The 13,564-nt window shown below is 41.5% G+C and overlaps 1 protein-coding gene across 6 annotated transcripts in view; it reads left to right on the forward strand.

Annotated features, from left to right (window-relative positions):
• The window catches only part of LOC124002852 (serine/threonine-protein kinase MARK1-like), a 75,930-nt gene that overhangs the window by 20,811 nt on the left and 41,555 nt on the right, over positions 1–13,564 (forward strand). For all 6 annotated transcript variants that reach the window (XM_046310587.1, XM_046310589.1, XM_046310590.1 and 3 more), the window contains exons 2-3: positions 6,243–6,446; positions 9,233–9,286. In XM_046310587.1, the coding sequence (XP_046166543.1) occupies positions 6,243–6,446; positions 9,233–9,286 (258 nt within the window). The remainder of the gene's footprint in view (positions 1–6,242; positions 6,447–9,232; positions 9,287–13,564) is intronic.

The following is a 13,564-nucleotide window of genomic DNA, read 5'->3' on the forward strand; positions in this document are numbered from 1 at the left end:
TATGAGGGTGCGGCTAAAGGCTATCAAAACTGGTCGCCTAGAGCGTTGGGGGCAGAGAATAAGAGGAGCAGGTTTCTGGGCATGTTAGAATATATTCAGGGCATAATGCGCAGACAGGGGTTTGGTGGGGTGCGGTGGAGGTAAGCCCAGGCACTGGGTGATGATGAGAGAGGTTTTATCTCTGGACATGCTGGTTGTAATGGGTGAGTTCACCGCATATGTGGGAGGTGGGACAAAGGAGGTATCAGGGGTATGAGGAGTGGGACTAGGGGCTCCACTGTGAACTAAAACAATGATAACTAACCTGAGCAACAGTATACAAGGCATATTGACATTTGAGAGACATACAGCGAGGCATACAGTAATCACAGGTGTTGAATTGGGAAAGCTAGCTAAAACAGTGGGTGAGCTAATCAGCTAGCATAACAACAGCAGGTAAAATGGCATTGACTAGGCAACGGGGCCGACAGATAAATCAAACAAGCAGAATGGAGTACCGTGATTAATGGACAGTCCAGCGTGCATCAGCTATGTAGCCAAGTGATCAGAGTCCAGGGGCAGCGGTGGATGAGGCAGGGGGGCTGGACTGGCGGGTGTTATCCAGGTTTTAAAAAAATTAAAAAAGTGAATAAGTAGCTTGTAGCTAGTTAGCTGATTCGCTTCTGGAGGTTATTGAGTGTGTTCTAAAAAGTAAAAATAATAGCGATTCCGTATCACATTGGGTGAGGCAGGTTTCCGGAAGGTATAAACAAATTTTAAAAATCGGGAAGAGATAGAAAGTACATATGGGCCACTGCGATGCAGACGGTTAGCAGGCCTGTGCTAACAAGCTAACAGATTAGCAGGCCCGGGTAAACAAGGTAGTAGTTAGCGGACCTGGGCTAAACAAGCTAGCAGTTAGCATGCCGAATTAGCAAGCAAGGAGATAGCGAGGGCTAGAGAGTTAGCCTTTGGAGGACGTCGCGATGGGGTGAGTCTGTTTATTCCTCTTCGTGCAGTGACATCGGTAGACCGGTCGTGGATCCGGGTATAGAAGCCCAGGAGTATGCTAGGAACACAGGAGCTCTGTCCGGGCTAGCTTCAAGCTACGTGGGTGGAAACGCTAGCCAGGAGTAAACAACCAGGGTTGCGGTTTAGCTCGATAGCTAGTTGTGAAGATCCAGCTGAAAAAAATGTTCCGTTTGCGGAGAGAATCCGGGGATAAAAAATAAATAGGTCCGTTATGCTCTGGTTAGCGTCGCGTTGTTCGAACTGGCGAGAGCTTTCCGAGCTAAAGGTTAGCTGATGACCGCTAGCATAGCTGGTGGTTAGCTGGCTAACTTCAGTTGAGGGGTTTCGGTTCCGAAGTAAATATAAATACTTTACGAAAAGTAGCTACATTGGGTGAAGCGGATTGCAGGAGAGTATTTGGAAGCTTAGGTTTAGCAAAAAGTTTTTAAAGATATGTGAAGAAAAATATCTAAAACGAAAAAGAGACGGTATTTACAGATATTTACAGAGAGACGATACGAGAGGACGACTTACTGCTACGCCATCTTGGAATGCTGTGTGTAATGGGCTGATCTGAAAAAACATCCATCAAACATCTGTGATTTAATTAGACTAAGTTAAGGTGTTATAATAATACAGTAATGAAATGAGAGGAAGTGTGGTCTGTGAAACCTCAACATTCTGGTTGGTTGGTTATATTATAATACCACTATACAGTATAATGCTATCGTTAGGATAATGTTGTTGATTACACTTTGCCATAGTGTTAAGCATTTCCCAACGTCACCTATTTTGTTGACTATATCAGTCTGTTTGTATAATGATATGCTTTCCATTTTTATTGGAGGGAGATGCCACTGCCCCACATCTGGTAGCCCATATATGGAGGTGACTAGTAGCGTGTTGATATTGCTCACAAAGTAGACCACAACTGCACAAGGCTCCTGCCAAAGGATGGAGAAGGAAAACATAACGACAGCGCTCCATCTCTATATGCTGCTGTCACTTGTGTTAGTTGTGCAGCCCCACCTGTTTTTACGTTTTCAAGGAATTACCTATAATATGCAATTCATCACTCCCCTTCTGAAGGAGACACTCCTTGACAACACTCCACAAATCTGATTTTACGACCCTCCGGTCGGCAGTCGCTAAATGATCTGTGAGCTCTGCCCACCACCACCATTTTCCCATCTGCCGTAACGAACTGTGTTGAGGCTAACGACGACTTCTGCGTTTGTTCCAAGGTCACAGCCTTTTTTCTCCTCTCTAGATATATTACATGTAGTTAGTGTTTACAATGGCGGGTCGTCTTGTTTATTCGATCATTACCATAATTGACCTCCTTGTGTCTCCAAGTACGACAGTACTGGCCTATTTTTTTGGCAAGGTTTTCTTAGGACAAACACTCACGCAGTCACCAGTGATAAATTACTCAAGTGATTGAGACCTGGGATGTGTTCACTAGGGAAATGAATGGCAGTGCTACAAAAGTGCTCGAACGACAGAGGATGAATGTGAATTCAGCGTTGTATGGACATGACAAATATCTGCGCTAAATGTACTTTACCAATTGTTACAGGGTTAATCCCTGACACCCCTTCCCTGTTACATTGTCATGAAGCCATTGGCATACATTGGCATTGGTGTACTTAACCTTATTACTATTTACTAATTTGATTGTGCGGTGTATCGGTATACTACGATCCCACTGCTTATGTATACAGTACAGTGACATTCAATACAGTGGCGTCTGTCCATCATAATGTCAAGATCAGAGGCACATAATCTGAATTCATCTTTAACAGGAGCTGTGTGTTGAGATTTGTGCCCAGTAGCAATGTCTTTATGAGGAAGAGGTGGGAAGAAATTCTGACTTTTGGAAACAAATTAATGTTTAGTATACACACTGTATTTTGGCCTAACTACTATCAGTGTGTCACTAACGAACACATGGGTCACTAATTCCTGTGGTTGCAAAAAAAGTTATTTGTCCGATAATGTCAAGGAGGTTAAGGCATCACACATGGGCTGCCTCGGAAGTGGACGGTGACATCTGAATTCTTTCTACGCGTGCCGTGGGTACAGCTGTCAGGGTTTCAAAGTCATATATCCAGGTTAGAAGTCCAACATCAACAAGTTGAGATCTAGTAACTACATTTTAGTAACTACATTTTTTTTGTCCCACAACCCAATATTGATATCAGACAATTATTACGACCTCACCCTGTGATAAATGTGTTAGAATCAACTAGAGGTCGACCGATTTTATGATTTTTCAACACCGATACCTATTATTGGAGGACCAAAAAAAGACGTTACCGATTAATCGTGCAATTTACTTTTTTTTTTTTACATTTATTTATTTGTAATAATGTCAATTATAACAATACTGAATGAACACTTATTTTAACTTAATATAATACACCAATAAAAATCAATTTAGCCTCAAATAAATAATGAAACATGTTCAATTTGGTTTAAATAATGCTAAAACAAAGTGGTGGAGAAGTAAAAGTGCAATATGTGCCATGTAAAAAAGCTAACGTTTGAGATCCTTGCTCAGAACATGAGAACCAATGAAAGTTGGTGGTTCCTTTTAACATAAGACTTCAATATTCCAAGGTAAGAGGGTTTAGGTTTGTAGTTAATATAGTTTTTATAGGACTATTTCTCTCTATCCCATTTGTATTTCATATACCTTTGACTATTGGATGTTCTTATAGGCACTTTAGTGTAACAGTACAGCTTCCGTCCCTCTCCTTGCCCCTACCTGGGCTCGAACCAGGAACACATCGACAACAGCCACACTCGAAGCAGCGTTACCCATGCAGAGCAAGGTGAATAACTATTCCAAGACTCGGAGCGAGTGACATTTGAAACGCTATTAGCGCGCACCCCGCTAACCAGCTAGCTATTTCACATCGGTTACACCAGCCATTAGGCTGATAGGCTTGAAGTCATAAACAGCGCTGTGCTTGCGAAGAGCTGCTGGCAAAATGCACGAGTGCTGTTTGAATGAATGCTTACGAGCCTGCTGCTGCCTACCATCGCTCAGTCAGACTGCTCTATCAAATCATAGACTTAATTATAACATAACACACAGAAATACGAGCCTTTGGTCATTAATATGGTCGAATCCGGAAACTATAATTTCAAAAACAAAATGTTTATTATTTCAGTGAAATACGGAAACGTTCGGTATTTTATCTAACGGGTGGCATCCCTAAGTCTAAATATTCTTGTTACATTGCACAACCTTCAATGTTATGTCATAATTATGTACAATTCTGTCAAATTAGTTCCCAGTGAGGGGCGGCAGGGTAGCCTAGTGGTTAGAGCGTTGGACTAGTAACTGGAAGGTTGCAAGTTCAAACCCCTGAGCTGACAAGGTACAAATATGTCGTTCTGCCCCTGAACAGGCAGTTATACCCACTGTTCCTAGGCAGTCATTGAAAATAAGAATTTGTTCTTAACTGACTTGCCTAGTTATATGAAGGTTAAAAAATAAAATACCCTGACTCTGCGTGCAATGAACGCAAGAGAAGTGACACATTTTCACCTGGTTAATATTGCCTGCTAACCTGGATTTCTTTTAGCTAAATATGCAGGTTTAAAAATATTGGCATTGGTGTTTATGGCTAAGTATAGTCGTCCAACGATTGTGCTTTTTTTCGCAAATGGGCTTTTGTTAAATCATCCCCCAGCGTTGCATCGATTTGTATACAACGCAGGACACGCTAGATAAACTAATAATATCATCAACCATGTGTAGTTATAACTAGTGATTATGATTTATTAGATTTTTTTATAAGATAAGTTTAATGCTAGCTAGCAACTTACCTTGGCTTCTACTGCATTTGCGTAACAGGCAGGCTCCTCGTAGAGTGCAAACAAGAGGCAGGTGGTTAGAGCGTTGGACTAGTTAACTCTAAGTTTGCAAGATTGGATCCCCCGAGCAGACAAGGTGAAAATCTGTTGTTCTGCCCCGTTCCTAGTCGGTCATTGAAAATAAGAATGTCTTCTTAACTGACCTACCTTTTTTTTAAACGGCAAAATTGGCGTCCAAAAATACTGATTTCCGATTGTTATGAAAACTTGAAATCGGCCCTAATTACTCAGCCATTCCGATTAATCGGTCGACCTCTTGAATCAGCAGCCAGTGACGGTCTTAAAATTCAGTCTGAAATGCTATAAAATAAAAAAGACAATCTGAAGTATGGTTTGATGTGATTTGAAATGCATCGGAGGTATTGGGAAGTTCAGGAAAACATCAGGGAAGATCATCACGCAATAATTGTGATCTGTGTAGAAAATAACATTACTTTTCAATTTGATACATCCAATTGGCGACAGATTTTCATGTGAATACTAAAGGCTGTGCATGATGTAGTTCACATAAAACTAACTTTTGTGGTAAAATTCCCATGTACCAAATAAAAAACACAAGTTAAATGGGTATCCATTGCATTTTCAACTCTACTGTTTTGTCACTAAAGTTTTGCGTTATAAACTATAGCAAATGTGCCCACTCTGGTTTTATTATTGACAAAAGAACAAGATTATGTGTATGTGTCAAACGGAAGCCAAGCATCGATCATCCTGACACCAGAAAAATACCCTTGATATTTATTGAAAAAGAGCATGAAGCTCATCACTGTGCATTTTCACCACCCTGTGAAGTATATCATAACTTATTTCATCAGTAGCCTAATAAACTGCATGCTTTCCCAAGTTGTAGTGGGAGGACCACACAACATATCATCACGTGACTTTGAAATGATGGTTATAATAATCAATATTTGCACATACAAGCGTTTCCACTGCCATTTCCCGCATAATTCGTTTTACAAGAACGAAAAGATCCCACCTTGTCTTATTGATTTGTTTTGTTGACATTTGTAAAGTTTAGAGTAACATTTGCTGTTCCCATCAGGCCTGTCATGATTTTTATCAGACATGTACTTACTGGTTGGAAACCTGATTCTTGTAGCAGATATAGTATCACAAGCTGTTTTAGCTTTCTGACTGTGTAGAAGAGACATGCATGTTGCTGGTGGAAAGCTGGTCTAGTCGTAATGCCGCAGCCTCTGGCATACATCTTAGATGTTGGGCATACGTTTAAATCTGGCCTACTCCCCTTTGACACACCCTTTCTATCGTTCCACACCTTGATGCTCTATCTGTTCAATAAAATACGTATTTGTTTAAACCGACACGGTTTGTTGTTCTCCACCCATGTCACATTCTTACAGCACACTTCTGTGGAGGGCTACCAGGAGACCCCGGGCCCGCCGGCTAAGTCGGGGAGTCGGCACAGCCTGCCGAGATGTCGGAACTCTGTGGCGTCCACGACAGAGGAGCAGCCACACATCGGGAACTACCGGCTGCTCAAGACCATTGGCAAGGGGAACTTTGCCAAAGTCAAGCTGGCCCGGCATATACTCACAGGACGAGAGGTACGTTTCCTCCATTATGAATTTTTTGCTGTCATTTACTGAACTGTAGTGTTTTTAAAAATTAATTTTTCCTTTATTTAACTAGGCAAGTCGGTTAAGAACAAATTCTTATTTTCAATGACGGCCTCGGAACGGAATGACATATTTTCACCTTGTCAACTCGGGGATTCGACCTTTCGGTTACAAGTCCAACGCTCTAACCTCTAGGCTACCTGCCGCCCCAATCCAATGTATGTATGTGATTTGTATAGAAATGTAAAGCAAGGTTTGAAATTATTATGTTTTAGTCAAATATTATCTGATTTTATAATTATTTGTAATTATGTTCCAGCCCCCTGACCAACCGCTTAAGAAACAATCGGCCCTCAGCTGAATCTATATGGTGATCCCTGTTCTAAGAGGCCACGTTGAGTCTATTTCTTTATTTTAAATACCTAAACAGGAAATAACCCAGTTGTCCTTCTTTCAAATTGGTCTCGCGCGTGTGGTATGTTAAGTTTGACCTTGTTGAAAATTGCATGTGTCTTGTTTGGGTACCCACACAGACATATTTAGACATTGGATTCATGCCAATAGCTTGGCGATTACATGTAAGGACTCAACAGAGGTCTGGAGTTCTTAAAGTTTACATTGTTTGCATGTCCACATTTCTCTGGATGTTTGGTTTCTGGGCTCAACAAGACTGAGAGAAGAGGGAATCTTGTGAACTACAGTACCAAAGTCCTGTCCCACATCTCTACGAAAACAATGTTAAAGGAAAATGCATGTTTTTTTTTCTGACCTTAAATGTAGTTTAATGTCCCATGCCTTTGGTATTGTAGATCCAGTCTATGCCCTCTAACCCAAAGGAATTTAAAAAGATGAGCACCAAATAAGATCAGCCCTAGTAGTGAGTGCATACATTTTAATTACATTTTTTTGTTGTTGTACTGGTCCCCGATGGGAATAAAACCCACAAGCGTTACAAGCGCTATGCTCTACCAACTTAGCCAACTGGCTATGGTGCACTGTTCTGCATAGACTCCGATCCTGGACGAGACAGATGTTTATTTATTGTCCAAACGCACAGCCGCTTTCTCACTCTAAATTGCTATAGATTTATTTTTATTTTTAATGCCTTAGTATATGTAATTCCCAAACATTCTAAGAATGTTTGAAAATGTGAAAATTCCCATATCTAAGTGGTCAATTGTCAGAACCTAAAATAAATCAAATGTGTCTTCTTGGGGGTGTATATGAAACAGATTGGAATACAATTTGATGTTGCTAAAATGCTGTCGGCCACTTTAAGACAAATCAAGAGTTAACAAGATATGGCTGCACTGGTTGCCCTCATCACCCATCGACCTCAACCACTCAACAATTCTCTTTCAGTGTTGGCCAAGACCTCGGCGCCGTTTTAAAAAGTCTACTCTTGAAATGGAAATAACTTTGGCTGGGTACTCTGACCCAGCATGAGCCACAGTATAGGTTCAATTATTGATGCAATGTACGTCAGGACTCGCACCAGAGTGTTGAGTGAGAGAGGTTGTTACGTGTGAATTCAAACATTCCGGTATGCCTACTCCAAGATTGCCTGATAGGATGCGAATGCTTATGGTCTCGGGAGCCTGCTGTTTCTACCCAGTAATGGTGACCGATTTACATATCCATATTTCAGGAGAGGCTGTTTTTTTGCAAGGGAGGCCAATTCTACGGTGCCTTTGATTCGCGTTGTGCTAGTGTCATCTCCTATCCCGAAAATGATTGCGTGTTGATTATAGTGATTATGGTTAATTGTAGTCTCGGGGACTGATGCAACCTTTTCTCAGTGACGCTTCAAAATGATCTATGGAACACTGGGTTGTAAGAGAAGAATTTCATATGCGTCATTTAAAGGCACAGTCTGTAACTTTCACCTCAAGTGCAGCTGCAGCCCTTCTGACCGGTTTTTAATCTGTGCGGGTGGATCTGGACAAATGGAACTGCCAGTTAGTTATGGTATGTCTTTTAAATGACGCTCTTGCTGATGAGTTTGTACACCAACACAGGCCCAAATAAATCTACTTATTCTACCCCTAAATTCCACTTTCAAGCAGATAATGTTTTGCACCAGGAGGACAAAACAGCAGAACTGCACCAGCTCAAATTTGAACCAACTGTCCTAAAAGCAGCCGCAGTCAAATTAAGGAGTGTCGCTTTAACTGTTGGACCATAACTTCTCTCTTCTCTCTTTTGTCATTGTGTGTTGGTGTGTGTGCATTCAAATGACATTCTCAAACTGTCCTCCTTTCAAAACATAAATCAGTTTGTGCATTTGCAGCCTCCATAACAGGGACAGAGTTTTTTTCTATTTTGTTTCGCCAGCAGACGAGCAAGAATTGGGCCTGAATAGATTTTCAATTTTGAGCTCGAGTTACCAACCCAAGGCTGTCGAATCTGCACTCTGGTGACTTGATCCTTCTGTTCTGAGGAAAGCACACCTTGGGTGGTGCTAACCAGGATGCTAAATGACCATTTAATCATAACTTTCTGTCTGTGTCCTAAATGGCACCATATTCCCTATATAGTGCGCTACTTTTGACCAGGGCCCATAAGGCGCTGGTCAAAAGTAGTGCACTATACATGGAAAAAAGGTGCCATTTGCAACACACCTCTCTCAGAAGCTCCTCAAACTTCGTTAAACCTGGGTTAGGATAGAGGATCAAAACGTTCCATTGTCAACACAAAATGGGTGCTGTCACAGAGCTTTGGCCGGTTGTGATTGGTGTGTAAAGTCTATTTCTTGTTTGTCTCCACTCCCGTAGGTTGCCGTGAAGATAATAGACAAAACGCAGTTGAACCCCACTAGTCTACAGAAGGTAAGGCCTCACATTCAAACAACTCTTTCTCTCTCTCTCTCCCCTTTTCTATTCTCTTCCTCCCCTCTCTTGCTCTCTCTGTTAAAGTCTATGATGGGTGAGCACACAGATCAGATGATGATATCAATACAACCTCCCTTTTGAGTTTTGCGTCAGACACCGGATGAGATTGTGTATGAGGGACCAGAGCCACACGGGCCATGTTCGTGAACTTTTGCTGAGACCATTGGTTTAAACCATTGGTCTTAAATGGCTAACTGCTAGCTTTTTTTATAGGCCAACCTGGCAAAATTAGCCACGGTGCTGGGGCCGACTAGCTGAGCAGATAATTAATATCCAGTAACTAAGTCCTTATCAGCCAATTAAAATTGTCGACGTAGCTGGACCTGATCCCGACACTTTTTCACTAAAGCATCCTTACCAGAAATCCACTGCACGTTCTGATAATCAAATTAACTACGTCACGTGCAAATATGTGTCTTGACAATTAACTCAGTGAATGGTGCCATTTACGCTGTGATTTTGGATCCCCCATGGGGTGATAATATTTATTTTGAAATGTGGAATAACATTCATTGAGGTATTGTGTTGAGAGAAAAAAAAATCTGTCATCACCATGCAAAATGTAAGATTTGGAATGAATTCCATAAGGAATTTTCAGCCTTGTTCACAAACACATTGCTAGGACCTAATAATCATATTGCATGGATGTGTATACCTAAATGTAGGCCTACGTCATTTTATATGCATTGTTATAAGTATCTCCTTTGTCACATATACACATATTTGACTTGAGGACCAGCAGTGGAGTGGTAATTCCTTAAATAAAAATAAAAACTTGCTCTGTAAAGTGATTTGAACTTTCAGCCATTGAACTTTGAGGCAACTGTCTTAGTGGACTATGCCACCAAATAGTCATAATGGTCAGGAGAATACAACTGTTGACAAGATCTCCAACATCTTCCATCTTTTTCTGAAGGATGTAGATACGAATAGAAATGCATAATCCTCTTTAAAAAAGTAATAACAATCTCGCAAAAGCACAATATTTGGTACATATGCGGAAACGTTCCTTACTGCCTTTTGAATGTTGTGTAACATCAGTACAGTAGCCTGGTCAAGGAAGCATCATTCAAAATACACTGAGTGTGAAAAACATTAGGAGCACCTGCTTTCCATGACACAGACCAGGTGAAAGCTATGATTCCTTATTGCTGTCACATGTTAAATCCACTTCATTCAGTGTAGATGAAGGGGAGAAGCTTGGTTAAAGAAGGAATGTTAAGCCTTGAGACATGGATAGTGTATGTGTACCAGTAACCACGTTTCCATCCAACCATTTCACGTGGATAAATTACCGGTTTGAGTGTGTCAAGATCTGCAATGCTTCTGGGTTTTTCACTCAACAGTTTCCCATGTGTATCAAGAATGGTATACCACCCAAAAGACATCCAGCCAACTTGGCACATTTAGGGGAAGCATTGGAGTCTACATGGGCCATCATCCCTGTGGAATGCTTTTGACACCTTGTAGACTCCATGCCCTGACGAATTGAGGCTGTTTTGAAGGAAAAGGGGGTGCAACTCAATATTAGGAAGGAGTTCCTAATGTTTTGTACACTGTATTAGCACAATCGACTTACCAAGACCATTGGTAGCAAACGAAAACCAAGCAGTTGTCATGCATGACTGTTAGTCGCTTTGGATAAAAGCATCTGATAAACTATCCAACTAGTATATGCCATTTAACTATCTCCCTCTAGTGGCCAAGTTGACCTGTTTAACAAATGCAATTGGATAGTGTCTACCATTTAAGGTCTTTGATAGGTTGATTTGTTTTTTTATTACCGGATGTAGTCATCTGCTCAGCTGGCCATCCCCAGAATCGTGGCTAATTTCGCCAGGTTGGCCTATGAGAAAAGTTGGCATCTTGCCATTTAGAACCAATGGTTTTAGCAAAGGTTCACGAGTATGGCCTCCCCAGGATTCAGCAAACCTTCCTCCATTTAGGCTCCAAGCCTTCCATAATAGCAACAATATGATAAGGATTCTAATTGGATAGTGATGTCACATGACTTTTGATTCCAATGTGCTGCAAATGTGAATGCAATGAATGCTTATTACCTTTGATACAGCGCTTCCCTTGGTTCGGAGATGTGGTTAGGCCTATGGCTAGGCCTTGTGATGTTAAGAGCAACCTTGTGTCTAGGTCTGATAGGAGGGGCTTAGCTTTAGATAATCTGGGTTTGGTGGAATAGGATTGAGTTGCACCTAGACACTTATCTAAAATCAGTTTAGCCTTTTTTCGCCCCCTAATGGTTAAAGGTATGACTGGGGGAGGGTAAGCTGGTTCCTAGATCAGTTGTTAAGGGAAACTTCTACCTACAGTGGGGTCGGTTGACAGTGTCAAACTGCACCCTTGCTAGATCCCTTCCAGCATAAGTATTTTAAAATGTTGTCCTGTGTTTTTGAAACGTAACACATCTGAGACACCTGCAAGACCTTTCTCTTTCCAGGAACTTAGCTGTGACACAACAACCTGAACCCAAATCTTCTGACAGTCCTCCATTTCAAACCCAGAGCTTGTTTGTGAGCTCGATCAGTGGTCTCGGGGGAAGTGCGCTCGGTTCACTGGAAATATGAGCCTGAACCGGGAGACAGAAGCATACCAGGTTTCCTCTTTTTACATTGAAATCCAAACACCAAAAATCCCCTAGATACAGCTTTAGCAGGCTATGTCATCTGGTGTGGCCTGGGGAATGAAACGTTGGTCATTACAATACCATTATTATAGGTTTACATGCAGAGGGCTCCTAGCAACGCACACAAAGAAACCCAAGAATTTCTGGGATTGCTGAACTGTAATTTCATAAACTAGCGATTTACCGATTTAGCGAGTAAGTCATACATTTATCTAAAATGTACAATGATTTTGTTGGGGGAAACGACCAAGGGACATGTTATTATCTTAGTGTTTTGGGTATGGGTTATAACCATTTAATGGATGAAGAAAACTGTGGCCTGACGATTGTATAAAATCGATATGTGAGCCTATTTTGTGCCTCAAAAATATGCTATGTGTAACTAGCTGGTCTTGTGAGGTCAAGTCACCATTGCATTTTGAGCTTTTAAACTCATTTCTGCATATCTATATACTGGTATATTAAAGGTCCAATACGTTTTCATCTTAATATCAAATCAAGATTATTTTCTGATTTCGTTATCAACAAATGAGGCAAAGTGCACAAAATCAAGTGTATTGTTTTGTTTGTCTTGTGTCAGGTGAATTGTTGTGTCCTCAACTTTGGTCTTATAATTTCCCCATATTCTCCAAATTGTTCACTTTCAATTGCTACCATGGTTAGGCATATGCTTTTCATATTTCTTCTGTAAGAAACATTTAAATTTAGTCCTATCCGTATAGGCCCATTCCCACGAGTGTCAAGGGTTAAGATGGCGTGTCGCCTTGTTAACGTCCAAAAGCGGAAGTTGTATCGCAGGCTTCTGGTTGGTTCCGACCACGCAGAGGGTGCTCGCGTTTCAGCTCGGTAATGAGTCATGCTATCGAATTCTCGCCCGCTTGCTTTCGCTCATACTCTCACACTACGAGCAGTTCTGGTGGTGGATGTCATTCACATCGGCTTGTCTAGGAAGGGTGGAAGGATGAAAGGAGTGGATGGATGAATGAAGGGAAGGATGATCTTAACAGAAAGACTGAGAAATGGACAAACAGAGTTACAGACAGAAACATTGTAATCGTTTAGGTACAGTTTTCCTTTAGTACATGAAACAGGACGTAGGCCGGCTTGTGACTTCTTCATAGGAGGCAGAATCTGTCGATAATGGCCCGAGACACTTATAATGCGAGGGCCATCCACGCTATCGTATTCCAGCTGATCAATAGCTCGCATTAGGTCCCATTTGCTCTGTGAGGGTCAGTGATTTCTGAACTAACCACATCCTCCCCTAGCCATGGGTGCTTTGTCCTTCAGCACAAAGGGTGCACGTCAGCAGTCTAAAAAGGCCCCTCCCCTCGTCTCATTTTCATCCATCTGTGCCTACCTGAAATAAAGTTGAATATAGTTGAGACCTCTCCTTTCCAAGTGAAAGCAAATTCCAAAAAGGCATTCGACATATTGCTGTCACTTTATCCCGTGTTTTCCAAACTGCGCAGATGAAGAGGAGAGGAAGCCGCATTGGACTATCGAGACGCATGCGCCATGAGTTCACGCATTATAAAAACACAGTGTGGGATTTGTCAAAGCTCCACAGGCCTGTT

The sequence above is a fragment of the Oncorhynchus gorbuscha genome, linkage group LG18, assembly GCF_021184085.1.
Source record: "Oncorhynchus gorbuscha isolate QuinsamMale2020 ecotype Even-year linkage group LG18, OgorEven_v1.0, whole genome shotgun sequence".
Lineage (NCBI taxonomy): Eukaryota > Metazoa > Chordata > Actinopteri > Salmoniformes > Salmonidae > Oncorhynchus > Oncorhynchus gorbuscha.